Source organism: Ovis aries, chromosome 2 (assembly GCF_016772045.2).
Source record: "Ovis aries strain OAR_USU_Benz2616 breed Rambouillet chromosome 2, ARS-UI_Ramb_v3.0, whole genome shotgun sequence".
Taxonomy (NCBI): Eukaryota; Metazoa; Chordata; class Mammalia; order Artiodactyla; family Bovidae; genus Ovis; species Ovis aries.
The window spans coordinates 31,888,838-31,902,331 of NC_056055.1; the positions used below are offsets into that span (position 1 = coordinate 31,888,838).

General features: G+C 43.4%; 1 protein-coding gene across 1 annotated transcript in view; it reads left to right on the forward strand.

Moving 5' to 3' along the window:
* FBP2 (fructose-bisphosphatase 2) overlaps positions 1–8,609 on the forward strand; it is a 50,701-nt gene extending 42,092 nt beyond the window's left edge. The window contains exons 6-7 of the mRNA XM_027964239.2: positions 4,865–4,984; positions 8,200–8,609. Coding sequence (XP_027820040.2) covers positions 4,865–4,984; positions 8,200–8,394 — 315 coding nt within the window. The 3' untranslated portion in view covers positions 8,395–8,609. The remainder of the gene's footprint in view (positions 1–4,864; positions 4,985–8,199) is intronic.
* The last annotated feature ends 4,885 nt before the right edge of the window (positions 8,610–13,494 follow it).

Genomic DNA, 13,494 nt, shown 5'->3' on the forward strand with positions numbered 1-13,494 from the left:
GGGGACTGGCCACTCGTAAAGGGAGGGCAACAGTTGAGTCTACCAGCCCTGCTGGAGACATGGCTCGCCTATGGTGAGTATTTTGTGTGAGCCCCCCTTCTGCTGCGTCAGCCTTAGGTGGAGGGATAGCAGGGGCCTGCGGTGGCTCGAGGGGTTGGTAAGGGGGTGGGAAGAGAAGTTCTTTCTCTGTTCCCCCTTGTAAAATGGGGTACAGTGGCGCCATTGGTTCAGGTTACTTGGGATCTTTCAGATTCTTTCCTATAAGTGTCACCAGCACCTGTGCAGTGGAGAATCCCTGTTGAGGCAAGAAATGTTGTACCCATGGAGGGGGGCGCAATATGAGATCTTCCCACACTATGACATAGGGAACTTGGTCAGGGTGTCCGCTCCGCGGTCGAAAGATGATGTCTCGGACTCGGTGCACGGTTTCCAAGTCAAAGGTGCCCTCTGGGGGCCATCCCACGTGGAAGGTTGGCCATTCTGCGCTGCAAAACGTGATTAATTTATCTTTCTTAATTTCCACACTAAGGTCATGTGCACGCATCTTGACCTCCTTAAAACGGTCAGTGATCAGGGATAGAGGGGTAGGGCTAGATTGACTTTGCCCCGTCATTCCTAGATCAGTCAGATATTGGTAAATTAACACAGACAGTACAGATAGCCACACAGACAGACAGAGAGACAGAAGATACAGACCTCTGGGATTCCGGAGGCAAAACTGAAAGTAAGACAACAGCCTCTGGCCGTTCAGCGGGAGCGACCCGCTATGGTCTATGGAGAACAGGGGTACTCCGTCCCCTCTGAAGGGGCCGGGGACGTCTCCCAACGACCTGCACCAGTGACCTGCCAGCGTGTCCGCCTGAGTCATATACCGGCTTCAGAAAATAGGCCTTATCAGAAACAAAGAGATAGAGAAGAGCTTACCGGCTGCAGATAACTCTCCGGATCAGTTTCCCTGTGGGGCCGATGGGAGATCCCGGACGAGTCCCCAAATGTTATGCCCAAGTCACGAAATCTCCCAATGACCACCAGGGAGCCAGTATCCGATGCAAAAGCAAGAGAGTTTTTATTACCAAGCTCGAGCTGGGGCTCCCATTGTCACCGATGCAGCGGCTAAGGAGAGGAGCCCCTAACTCTGGGTTACATTGCTTATATAGGGTATTCTCGCACAAAAAATTTAAAAAATGGGAGTTTCCGGTTTGGGAGACGTCTAATTGGTTACCTTCTGTGGAAGGGTTAGGTGTTGGGTTCTGATTGGTTTTCATTTCCTGGGCTGGCAACGGGTTCTGATTGATTCCCATTTCCCAGACTTAATTTGAATTTCCCGGGCAGGTCATAAGTCCTGAACGTAAAGTCAGGAGATCCTGATCTGGGATCTGATTGGCTCGCAGGTGGTGGGGTGAGGTCAGGGGGATTTCCAAAGACTCTTTCCTCAGAACTCTAAAATGGAGTCTTTTTTAACAAAATGGGGTGGCTTAGGTTCTTTGTTGCAAACTTTTGGTGTCAGGATCCTTTGTTCTTGCAGTTGCCCAGGTAGGTCAGGATGTGATGTTCCTATAAAACTCCAACAAGACAAATGTTATTCTCTGTTCTGCAACTTTTTATTTCTCTCTGTGTGTGTTAGTTGCTCAGTTATGTCTGACTCTTTGCAACCTCATGAGCTATAGCTGCCCCACCGCTCCCCCCCCCCCACTTTGTGTTTCTATATATTTGACTACTTTAGATACCTCATATAAGTTAAATAATGTTGTATATGTCATTTTTTTGACTGGCTTATTTCACTTGGCACAATGTCCTCAAATTTCATCCATGTTGTGATGCTGAAAGCTCAGCTTCTCTGTACACTGGTGCTGAATTGAACCTTGGAGACAGAATTTGGCATGAAGTAGAAAAGAATAGTGTTATTGCCTTTCCAGCAAAGGGGGACACAGCAGGCTCATACCGTCAAAATCATGTGTCCCCTCTTGGAAAAGATAGTGAGAAGTTTTGTAGTAATTGTCCAAAGAGGACGTGATCAGCTTGTGGACATTCTTCTGAGGGGTTGGTGGTGGGCTAAGTTGGAGTCAGCATCATCAACCTTCAGGTCCAACTGGTCTGGGGTCTACGTGCTTGTGGGTGGCATACCATCGTTAATTGTTATCTTCTTTCACCTGTGGGGGTTTCAGAATCTGCAAAATAGTTCAAAGATATTGTTGTGTATATCCTTTAATGGGGAAAACAGGACCTTGTCCCAAGGCTGCTCTTGACTGTTTCTCCTTGATCTTCCATCCCCTCCCTTTTCTGATTAACAACTGCTTGAATCTGCCCTTTGTAACTCAGGGACGGTCATGAAGGCTGAACGAAGGCTGCTTTCTATAATCAAAGAAATGGGGGACACAGAAAGTCTTTGTGCCCAGGAGCCCTAAAGGGCCCTGCTTGATATCAATTGAGCAAGTGACAAGATTTTTTTTTCAAAGTCCAAATAATATCCTACTGTGTGTATATACCACATTTTCCTTATCCATCCATCTGTCAATGGACACTTAGGTTGCTTCCACTTCTTGGCTATTGTGAATAATGCCTTGATGAACATGGATATGCAGATATCTCTTTGAGATTCTGTTTCCAATTCTTTTGGATAAATACCCAGAAGTGGGAAGAAAGTTTTCATTTTTTGAAAGTTTTTCTTTCCTTTCATTCCCTCTTTAACCCTCTTGGTTCCAATATCAACCCTTTGTAATCCTCTTTTACATAATCCAGCATCATGTTTCCACCTTATGTTACTTGACCTCTCATGGCATTTAGGGTTGTTTACTCTTCCTTTCCAGCTTCTCTGGTGGCTCATTGGTAAAGAATTGCTCTGTTAATGTGGGAGAAACAGATTCAATCCCTGAGTCTGGAAGATCCCTAAGAGAAAGAAATGGCAAGCCACTCCAGTATTCTTGCCTGGGAAATCCCATGGACAGAGGAGCCTGGCAGGCTACAGTCCATGGGATTGCAAAAGAGTCGGACACAATTTGGTGGCTAAACAACAACAGCAACCCTGTCCTTCGTGAAACTTGTCTTCTTTAGCCTTGTGTCTGGTTTTCCATCCATCTGCCTAACCATCTTCTTCTTTTATTAGTTCCCATAGCTCTGCCTACACTTCTGTCCTGGTACATATAGTACTCTATTCCCAAAAAACCTTTCGGCTCACACTTGTCCCCCCAGGGTGATCTCATCTAGTCTCTTCTCATAAGATTCAGATCTGCCTGCTCCTCCAGACACCTAGAACTCCACATATCCAACTCTGACCCTCCTATTCCCCACCCCCCACCACTCTACACATACACAAACAAACACACACACCTCCCCCCGACACACACACACCATCTCCCAAGTTTACTACTTTCTGATTTTCTTCTCTGGACCTATACTGCCTCTACCATCATATTCATTCCCAACAAAGTTTGGGGAATCCAGAGGATTACCTCTTTCTTATGCTCATGACTAATCATTTACTGGACATTACCAACTCTATTTTCTAAATATTCCTCAAAAAGTGAAAGTGAAGTCACTCAGTTGTGTCCAACTCTTTGCGACCCCGTGGACTGTAGCCAACCAGGTTCTGCTGTCTATGGGGATTCTCCAGGCGAGAATACTGAAGTGAGTTTCCATTTCCTTCTCCAGGGGATCTTTCCAACCCAGGGATCGAATCTGGGTCTCCTGAATTGCAGGCAGACTCTTTACCCTCTGACCTACTCAAGTTAGCTCAAGCTACTCATTTACCCTCTGAGCTACTCAAGTAGCTCAAGATACTCATTTTCTTCATCCCAAATTCAGACCTGCATTCTTTTACCTATTGAGAAATCTCTTAATTGGCCTCTGAAGGTGTTTTGTATGCTTAATATCATTATGTAAATAAAATGGAGGAGGCAAAATCTCCCATGTAATTTTTAACATACAACTTGAATAGTGCTTTCAAAATATTGCATGTGTATGCACTTCAGAAAGTATTTCCCCAGCAGCTACTTTTTGCCCCACACCAGGCTGAGCTCAGGGTATGATGCCAAGATCAAGCAGACAGTCTTTTCCACAAGGATGTCACACACTGATGGAGATATCTGGCTTATAAATGCCTATAAAATCAATGCACTTTATAGTGGCTGATGCCACACAAAGCATTGGATATTTGCTCTAAAAATTTTTGGCGTTTCCTTGTACTGTCAGAAAATTATTAGATTAGACACAGAAATCTCGCATGGGTCACTGAATGAGGAAAAAGCAAACCTGCCCGAAGGAGCCTTCCATGAGATAGTCATGCCTTACTGATATGCCCTACGTAAGGGAAATCATGAACTTTGACTTATTTCTTTCAGAGCAAATCTTCTTTTTGTTATAAGACTAATGAAATTGACGTTTACACGGAAGCTGTTTTATTTCTTTGAATGATTTCTAAAGGTATTTAAAATAATTTTACCAGTGGATAAACGCTGCTTACACTAAGTGCAAAAGTTGTCGTGGTTCAAGGGGATCTTGTTTTCAAGAAGCTAAAAAGTGCTCTGAACTGTGAGGGCCAAGGAGGAGATTCAAAGAGGAGCCCAACAGTTGGTGTTTGTCTATACTTCTTTTTCCAGTGGTTTTTTTTCCCCCCTCATTAGCTTCTGTCTTAGAACACATATTGTCTCTCACTTTAAGTAGTCCAGCATTTAATGAGTGCAATTACTAGTTGAGGTTTGGGAACTCCTAATGGTCAGCTACATAATAATTTCAATTCCTAAGCTGGTGGGTAGAGGAAAGAGGACCTGGAATGTAGAGCTTACATCGACCGGATGTGTCACCTGAAGTGGATACTGACTGCTTGCTAAACCCACTGCATCTTGCCTCTCCCCTCTCCATCCTCCAGGACGGCAGTGCTCCCTATGGGGCCAGGTACGTGGGCTCCATGGTGGCTGATGTGCACCGCACCCTTGTCTATGGAGGAATCTTCCTGTACCCAGCGAACCAGAAAAGTCCGAAGGGCAAGGTAACTCTCCTCTGTCCGCTGGCTGAATCTGCTCAGGGAGGCGGTCACAATTCTCTTTCTCATCATGCCTGTTTTTGGCTACCATCTGTCTGCGAGTGGGCAGATGGAAGAGACACGAAGTATATATCCCATTAATAGAGTTCTAAGGTTGTGGTAGAAGGTCTGGAGGAGAAGGAGGCTGAAGTTGTTGGTGATTGTCACTGGCCATCACTTCTGCGGCTCTCACACTCCTCAATTCACGGTGAATCAGCTGTGTTCATCCCCCACTTTCCACATGCTGTGTCTTTTTGCTTCATTACCAGCTGATTTGGATCATAGATCCTTTTGAGAACTTAATGAAACTTTTGAAACTTACATGAAACTCATTACATGTGAACATACACATTACATATGTTGTCAGGGGGTTCACAATAACCTGAGGATGACCCAAGAATTTCCTAGAGAGTTCCCAGAAGTTCAGGCTAAGAACTTTTGAACTACCTATAAAGGTAGCTTTGGGAAGATCTCATTGCAACTTTATGAAGCAAAACCTAAAATACCTGTGTTATCAAGTGGGAATCCTATGATCCTAATGCGTCTGTCTTGAATAGACCCTGCCATGGAAAGGTGTCTGATTTTTAGCCAGTCACAGAATCATAGGTATAGGAGACAAATTCAAATAAATGTCTGCATATTCTCTGACACACTAACAACTAGCCACACATATATGCATCTCTCAGTGTGGGTGATCCGATCTGAATTATTGGAATGCCAGATTCAAAGCCATGATAAGAAGTCTAACACAGCACGTGAAACCAGAGAGATTTTAACATGCAGGTTGGTGTATCAGGCATTTCTCTTCCTGTGATGGTTTAGCTCTTGTATATCAGCTTGTTGGACAGATAAATCTAATGAGCAGAACAGTGCTAAGGAGTATTACATGAGATCAAGTAGAAGATGTGGAAATTCTCAGGTAGAACCACATTTGCCATCTACTCAGTTCTAACAAGGAGAACATTAAGACTACTAGCTATTATTAAGATATTTAAAATTAGTCAGAAAATATCTACATATAATTACAAAAATATTTCCATAAAATATATAACTGCATATATAGATCTACATTCATAGTACCATATTCAAAGTACCATTGGTTTCTTTTTTCAAATTTTATTTGGAGGATACTTGCTTTACAGTGTTGTGTTGGTTTCTGCCCTATGACAATGTGAATCAGCCATAAGTATACATATATCCCTTCCCTCTTGAACCTCCCTCCCACTCTCCACCCCATCCCATCCCAACATAGCACTGGTTTGAGCTCTCTGTGTTACACAGAGACTTACCATTATCTATTTTACATATGGTAATACATATGTTTCAATGCTACTCTCTCAATTCGTCCCACCCTCTCCTGCCCCTGCTGTGTCCACAAGTCTGTCCTCTGTGTCTGCGTCTCTATTCCTGCCCTGCAAATAGGGTCATCAGTACCAGTTTTCTAGGTTCCATATATATGTGCTAATATATGATACTTGTTTTTCTCTTTCTGATTTACTTCAGTCTATATAACAGGCTCTAGGTACCACTGAGTTCTGATCTCCATGTTTTAGCTCTCATGGTCTCTGTGACCATGTTTTTGTGAGTGGGTGGGTAGTGGGGTGTGACTACTTCTCCTCCTATTGTCTTTGTAGAGCAATGTAGATTTTAATTGTGGGGGAAAAATAGATTACGTAGCCTGCAGGTAAAGGCACCATGAAGATCTGGACACTGTTTTAAAATGAGTTTACTACAACAATATCTTAAGGTCAGAACAAAACTTGGTTCCAAGGTAAGTTTGATGTAAGTATCCATGTCCTTATCTATCTATCTATTTTTTAATAGTACATGGTACAAATAGAAGCATCCTATTCTGTTTCCCCAAAATGGAAATAAATGCCCCCTACAGTTTTAACTTACTTTCCGCTCAGTGCCTGGCTCTCCAATTCAGATTGGAAATAGTTTGTTCCTCTCTTTGAAATAAAAATAATTTAAAAATCATCACAAGATGTAACTATGAAGAAAAGAATGGAAAGACGTTGTGCAGAGCCGGATCAATCACTTTGAAAGCTGATTACAGAAAAGGACATTTAAGTTACAGATTTCATACCTATGAGGGAAGGAAGGAGAGGATAGTGTGATATAGAGTCAGAGCATGCAGCAAGAACGTCACCTGAATCTATGTGATGTGTGTGCGTGTGTCTGCTGTGGGTCAGGGGATGAGGAAGAAGGCAAAACATAATGACAGAAAAAGACCCAGAAAGGATATTCAATCAGCCCATTTCAATTCAGCTCACCATATACTAACTGGACACAGGATTGACACCTAGTCATCTCATAGTGCCCTTTAGCAGGGCATTTCTTTCTCAGAACAGGCACTGGATCCATGTACCCGGCTTGGCAAAAAATGGTACAACTGATTTCCCCCCATTTCTGCCCTCCACTGGGAGCCCTTGTGCAGCATACACCGTAGCCTTGTTTGGACATGCCCTACACGTCAGGCAGTACTAGGAATGAAGATGCCACAAACACCAACCTTAAGAGATGCCTCCCCTGCCCTCAAGGGAGGGCGTCCAAGGAGGAAAGCAGATGTTAAACAAACCTCAGAGTCAGGATTATCATGAAAGGGGAAGTACAGGATGCTGTGGGAGAGCAAGCAACAAGAGACTAGGCAACTCAGTCTAAGGGGTCAAAAGAAAAGGTCATCTAAACACCAGAAAACTCTTCAGCCAAGTTGACACTTGAGCTATTCCTCCCTCCCATCCTGGACATTGTGGTTATCTGAAGAGACCACCCAGCACTCTCTAGGTGACCCTCCGATCCCATCCAAGCTTGACTCTATTGGCCTTAAGGTCTGGCATATAGAGACTCCTAACCTGGACCCAGAATCACTTCACCTCATTGATGAATTAGTGAGGGGTGAACACTAAGATCTGATACTCCCAAGTCTCTCATAAGCACCAAGGTCAGGTAGCTATCGACTGGAGGTGTCCCCAAAGACATATGTGATCAGCATCAGCTGGGGCATCCAGCCTTCTGGAGAGTGTTGGTCTCTGGCAGCCGGCTCCCCTGAGATGGGCAAATGTACTCGCACTAATGAGACAGAGGCTCAGCAGTTGGAATTCCTCCTGGAGCTTCAGGTGCATGGTTTGAGGATCTTGGCAACTTGGAACACTTGTCCACCTGACTCTGTTTCTCCTCAGCTCCGGCTCCTGTATGAGTGCAATCCTGTGGCCTACATCATCGAGCAGGCGGGAGGCCTGGCGACCACAGGCACCCAACCCGTGCTGGATGTGAAGCCTGAAGCCATTCACCAACGAGTCCCCCTCATTCTAGGGTCCCCGGAAGATGTACAGGAATATCTCACCTGTGTGCAGAAAAATCAGGCAGGCAGGTAGTGAGTCTGACCCACAAGCCCTCTTCTCTTTGTATGTGCTTTGTTAGGGACCCTAGATGAATAAGTGAGTGAATGCTGGTGATGAGAAACAAAAGGTAAACCCACTGAATCATGTGCAGAAGAGCAGCAGCCCACTGCTCACGACAGGTCTAGAAACCAGAGGCAAGTTTGTGCTCAGTGTAAAGGGCTGAAAATAAAACCCGCACATGAAAAGAACAACTGTGATTTGTCTTCTGTCATGAACAGTGGTAAATAGTGTTGTTATTTATCAGCCCAAGTAATCAGCAGCTATCCCTAGTGGGCAAAAAGTACAGAGGTCAGTTAAGAATTTGTCTTGGCTGAGAATTTGAACCTAATGTCTTAATCCTATAGTGATTAATTTCCTTTCTTATAGAATAGATGCATCTATTTACTATATAGACTCATTTCATATATACTTATAAATATATATATTTAATGCATATAAATATATCCATTATAGATATTTAAATGGTGACTTAATTTCTTAAAAGTTTTTGTCTTATTGTGGATAGGCTTTGAGTTATAAATTTCATGGCTATTAAATTGTAAAATTTTGGATCAAGCAAACAAAGATACATCAGGTCAAAGTCAAGCCATTTTTAGGAGCAATGATTTGGATGACCAATAACTATTTGAATGGAAAAACGTGGTCACCTGTTGACAAAGTCACATACTAAGTGGAGTTAATATTTAAAAATTAATACCTAGTTTTCTCAGCCTTGTGACTTTTCCTTTTTAATTTTTTGGGGAAATACTTTAATCTATTCTAGATCCTAACCCGAGTACACTGGTTAATGACTTCATTTGTCCAAATTGTGCTATGATTGGGATGGGTGGCATATGCATCAGAAATCTGTTTACTTTTCCAAGAGTTGCTATATATGTATATAGACCTGGAGGCCAAAAATGCCTAGTGAAATATTCACAAACATATCCAGAAATATAAAACAAAGATATGCATCAGGACAAAATCAGGCTTAACTCCAAATTTCAAGAATGATTCAATATCAGAAAATCCATTAAATAATGCATTGCTGCTGCTGCTAAGTCGCTTCCGTCGTGTCTGACTCTGTGAGGCATTAGATTAAGGCAAAAGGCAATGGTGGGGAAGTGGGGGCTTGGAGAAACCATGGGAAGAAACATTCCTTCACTTTAGCTTTGGACAAGGTGGTTCATATAACACAGAGGTGGATTTCAGTTTGGATATAATTCAGGACTCAACAATGTTCCTCAGTCCACCTTTGCTTGGCAGCAGTAAGAGAAGCAGTAAAATTTAAGCATAATCAAAAAGTTTTCATCTCTCCCTACAAAACACAAAGATTTTCTTTCTCTAGGAAAAAATCTGATGCTAAGCAATGGGCTATTAATGCTTTATTAGACAGTTCATCTGAAATTTATATCTGCAAGATTCAAACTGAAGTCTTCACTTCTTAGGAATAAATTGATATGGTGCATTTATAACACATGGTTTCAAGACCTCACAGACAGGAGGAAAGTTTTTTAGGAAGCAAAGCTGAGTGATAGCACCTTCAATCATGATTTGTATTGCTCTGATGAATATGGTAGGTGCTCAGGGAAAGATCCATTCACTATCCTTCTTTAAGCTGAGACTCTTGGTCGCTGCACATCAAATCTAAAAACAGGAGTCTAGTGAAGAGCATGGGACTGTCATTCAATTCTTGGTGGCTACATATCAAAGATTTGAGGGTATCAGTGCAATGGTGCCTGGGTGGCCAGTGCTTTCATAAGCAGGGTCTGGAAAGACCATCAGAAAGAGGTTGTGCCTTCTGGCCTAAGTGATCTGAGAATTGCTTTTCTCTTGGTTTTTCATTCCCTCCTGAATACCTTCACAGTTTAGATGCTTGTATCCAATTCAGGAGAAGTCCAGTTGCTCTTTCCATTTTCCAGCAGCCTCCAAAATACACTCTCCAGGTGTGGCCTCACTTGAGGAAAGTGGGACCATTCACTGGTTTCCTTTGTGATTTGTACAGATGAGCTTCTTGGAGCAGACCCATTAACACATCAAAAGGAGAAAAGACATTTTAATAGGTGTTCTTTAAAAATAAAAAGAAAACATGCTGTTTCAAATCAGTGGGAAAAGAAATGACTGGTGTTTGAATAATTAGCTAGTAATTTGAGGGGGGAAAATCCCAAAACCTGGATCCCCAAACATGTTGCAGATGGATTCAAAAATTAAACGTAAAAAGTAAAACTGTAAAGGCATTGCAAAAAGATAAAGCATATATATTTATGACCTTAAACAGGACCAAAAGACACAAAGCCCAAGATATAAAGGAAATACCTATGTGATTACATCAAAATACACCACAAATTTAAAAAGACAATTGATAGCTTAGGAGAAAATACTTGTAATATATAACAAAAAATGAACACCAAGAATCATACATATTGAGAGAAAAAAGAAGCTATCCTAGAGAAATAAACTAACAATAAAAACTGCAATTTTCAGAAGAGAAAACACAAATAGTCAATTCACATGTGAAAAGATGGTTAGACTCCCTGATGATTCAGTTCAGTTCAGTTCAGTCGCTCAGCCTTGTCCGACTCTTTGCGACCCCATGAATTGCAGCACGCCAGGCCTCCCTGTCCATCACCAACTCTTGGATTTCACCCAAACTCATGTCCATCGAGTCAGTGATGCCATCCAGCCATCTCATCCTCTGTCGTCCCCTTCTCCTCCTGCCCCCAATCCCTCCCCAGCATCAGAGTCTTTTCCAATGAGTCAACTCTTCGCATGAGGTGTCCAAAGTACTGGAGCTTCAGCTTTAGCATCATTCCTTCCAAAGAAATCCCAGGGCTGATCTCCTTCAGAATGGACTGGTTGGCTCTCCTTGCAGTCCAAGGGACTCTCAAGAGTCTTCTCCAACACCACAGTTCAAAGGGAAATATAAGTAAAATAAAGTCAGATTCAGTTCAGTTCAGTTCAGTTCAGTCGCTCAGTCATGTCCGACTCTTTGCCACCCCATGAACCACAGCATGCCAGGCCTCCCTATCCATCACTAACTCCCAGAGTCCACCCATGTCCATTGAGTTGGTGATGCCATCCAACCATCTCATCCTCTGTCATCCCCTTCTCCTCCTGCCTTCAGTCTTTCCCAGCATCAGGGTCTTTTCAAATGAGTTAGCTCTCTGCATCAGGTGGCCAAAGTATTGGAGTTTCAGCTTCAACATCAGTCCTTCCAATGAACACCCAGGACTGATTTCCTTTAGGATGGACTGGTTGGATCTCCTTGCAGTCCAAGGGACTCTCAAGAGTCTTCTCCAGGGGCGGTCCTAAGATGTCGGAGGAATAGAACAGGGAAATCACTTTCTCCCTCACAAATTCATCAAAAGAACATTTGAACGCTGAGGAAATTCCACAAAACAACTTCTGAATGCCGGCAGAGGACATCAGGTACCCAGAAAAGCAGCCCATTGTCTTTGAAAGGAAGTAGGAAAAAAATTTAAGACAAAAAGAGAGACAAAAGAGGTAGGGATGGAGATCCGTCCTGGGAAGGGAGTCTTAAAAGAGAAAGAAGTTTCCAAACTCCAGGAAACACTCTCACTGCTGAGTCTGTGGCAAGCCTTGGAACCACAGAGGGCAACATAACCGGGAGGAAAAATAAATAATTAAAACCCATAGATTACGTGCCCAATGGTAACTCCCCCAGCGGAGAAGTAGTGCAGATGCCTGCATTCGCCACTAGCAAGTGCGGGCTGGGCAGGGAGGCATGGGCTGCATTGCTTAGAGTAAGGACGGGCCTGAATGCCCCAAGGGCAATCTGAAGGAACTAACTTGAGCTAGCAAACCAGACTGTGGGATAGCTACCATGCAAAAAACCCTAACCTAAGACACCATCAGGGCCGCTCACAGAACAAAGGACTGAACACAGTTAGCTGGCCGCAGACCATCCCCTCCAGTGACAGGCAGCCAGAGCCCGAAGGGGGCAATTGCGGCCCCAGAGAGACATTATCTACCAAACTGCAAGCAGGCTTTGTTGCTAACTAAGACTTCTTGGGATTTTGGATGGTCAACATCCTCCTGAGAAGGTGCGCCTGTTGTACACCCAGAAAACCGAGTGGCAGGGATGGGGGAGGGGATAAGTCGCAGTGACCGTGCTCACCAAACACCTGGTCACCTGAGCTGCTCGGACCTGGGAAGGGCACAAAACACAGGCCCAACATTGTCTGTACCTCTGAGGACTACCCGAGTGCCTGAACCTGAGTGGCTTAGACCTGGAAAGTGCATGCAGCCCTGGGCTGGCCTCGGATGGTTCCCAGCGGAGCAACCTAGAGCCTGAGCAGTGTGGGTAGGGAGGGCACACGCACCGTGAGTGGGGGCAGGCCCAGTGTGGCTGAGACACTGTGAGCGCATGCCAGTGTTATTTGTTTGCAGTGTCCCTCCCTCTCCACAGCACGACTGAACAAGTGAGCGTAAAAAAGTGTCCACTACCGCCCCCTTGTGTCAGGACAGAAATTAGACACTGAAGAGACCAGCAAACAGAAGAAGCTAAAACAGAGGGAACCTCCTTGGAAGTGACAGGTGCAATAGATTAAAACCCTGTAGTTGGTACCAACTACATAGGAAGGGGCCTATAGATCTTGAGAAATATAAGCCAGATCAAGGAACTATCGAAAATGAACTGACCCCACACTGCTCACAACAACACCAGAGAAAGTCCTAGATATATTTTTACTATTTTTACTATCATTCTTTATTATTTTTTAATTAAAAAAATTTAAGTCCTCTATTACTCCTTTAATTTTCATTTTTATAGCCTACTATTACTTTGCAAAAAAAGAGCAACCCTATTTTTTAAAGCAAACTTCATATATATATATATATATATATTATAATTTTTGTGACTTTTTTCCCTTTAATATTGTATTTTGAAAATCCAACTCTACTCTAGATTTTTAATCTTTGCTTTTTGGTATTTGTTATCAATTTTGTGCCTTAAAGAACCCAATCTTCAGTACCCACTTTTTCTTGAGAGCAAGATTACTGGCTTGACTGCTCTCTCCCCCTTTGGACTCTCCATTTTCTCCACCAGGTCGCCTCTATCTCCTCCCTCCCCCT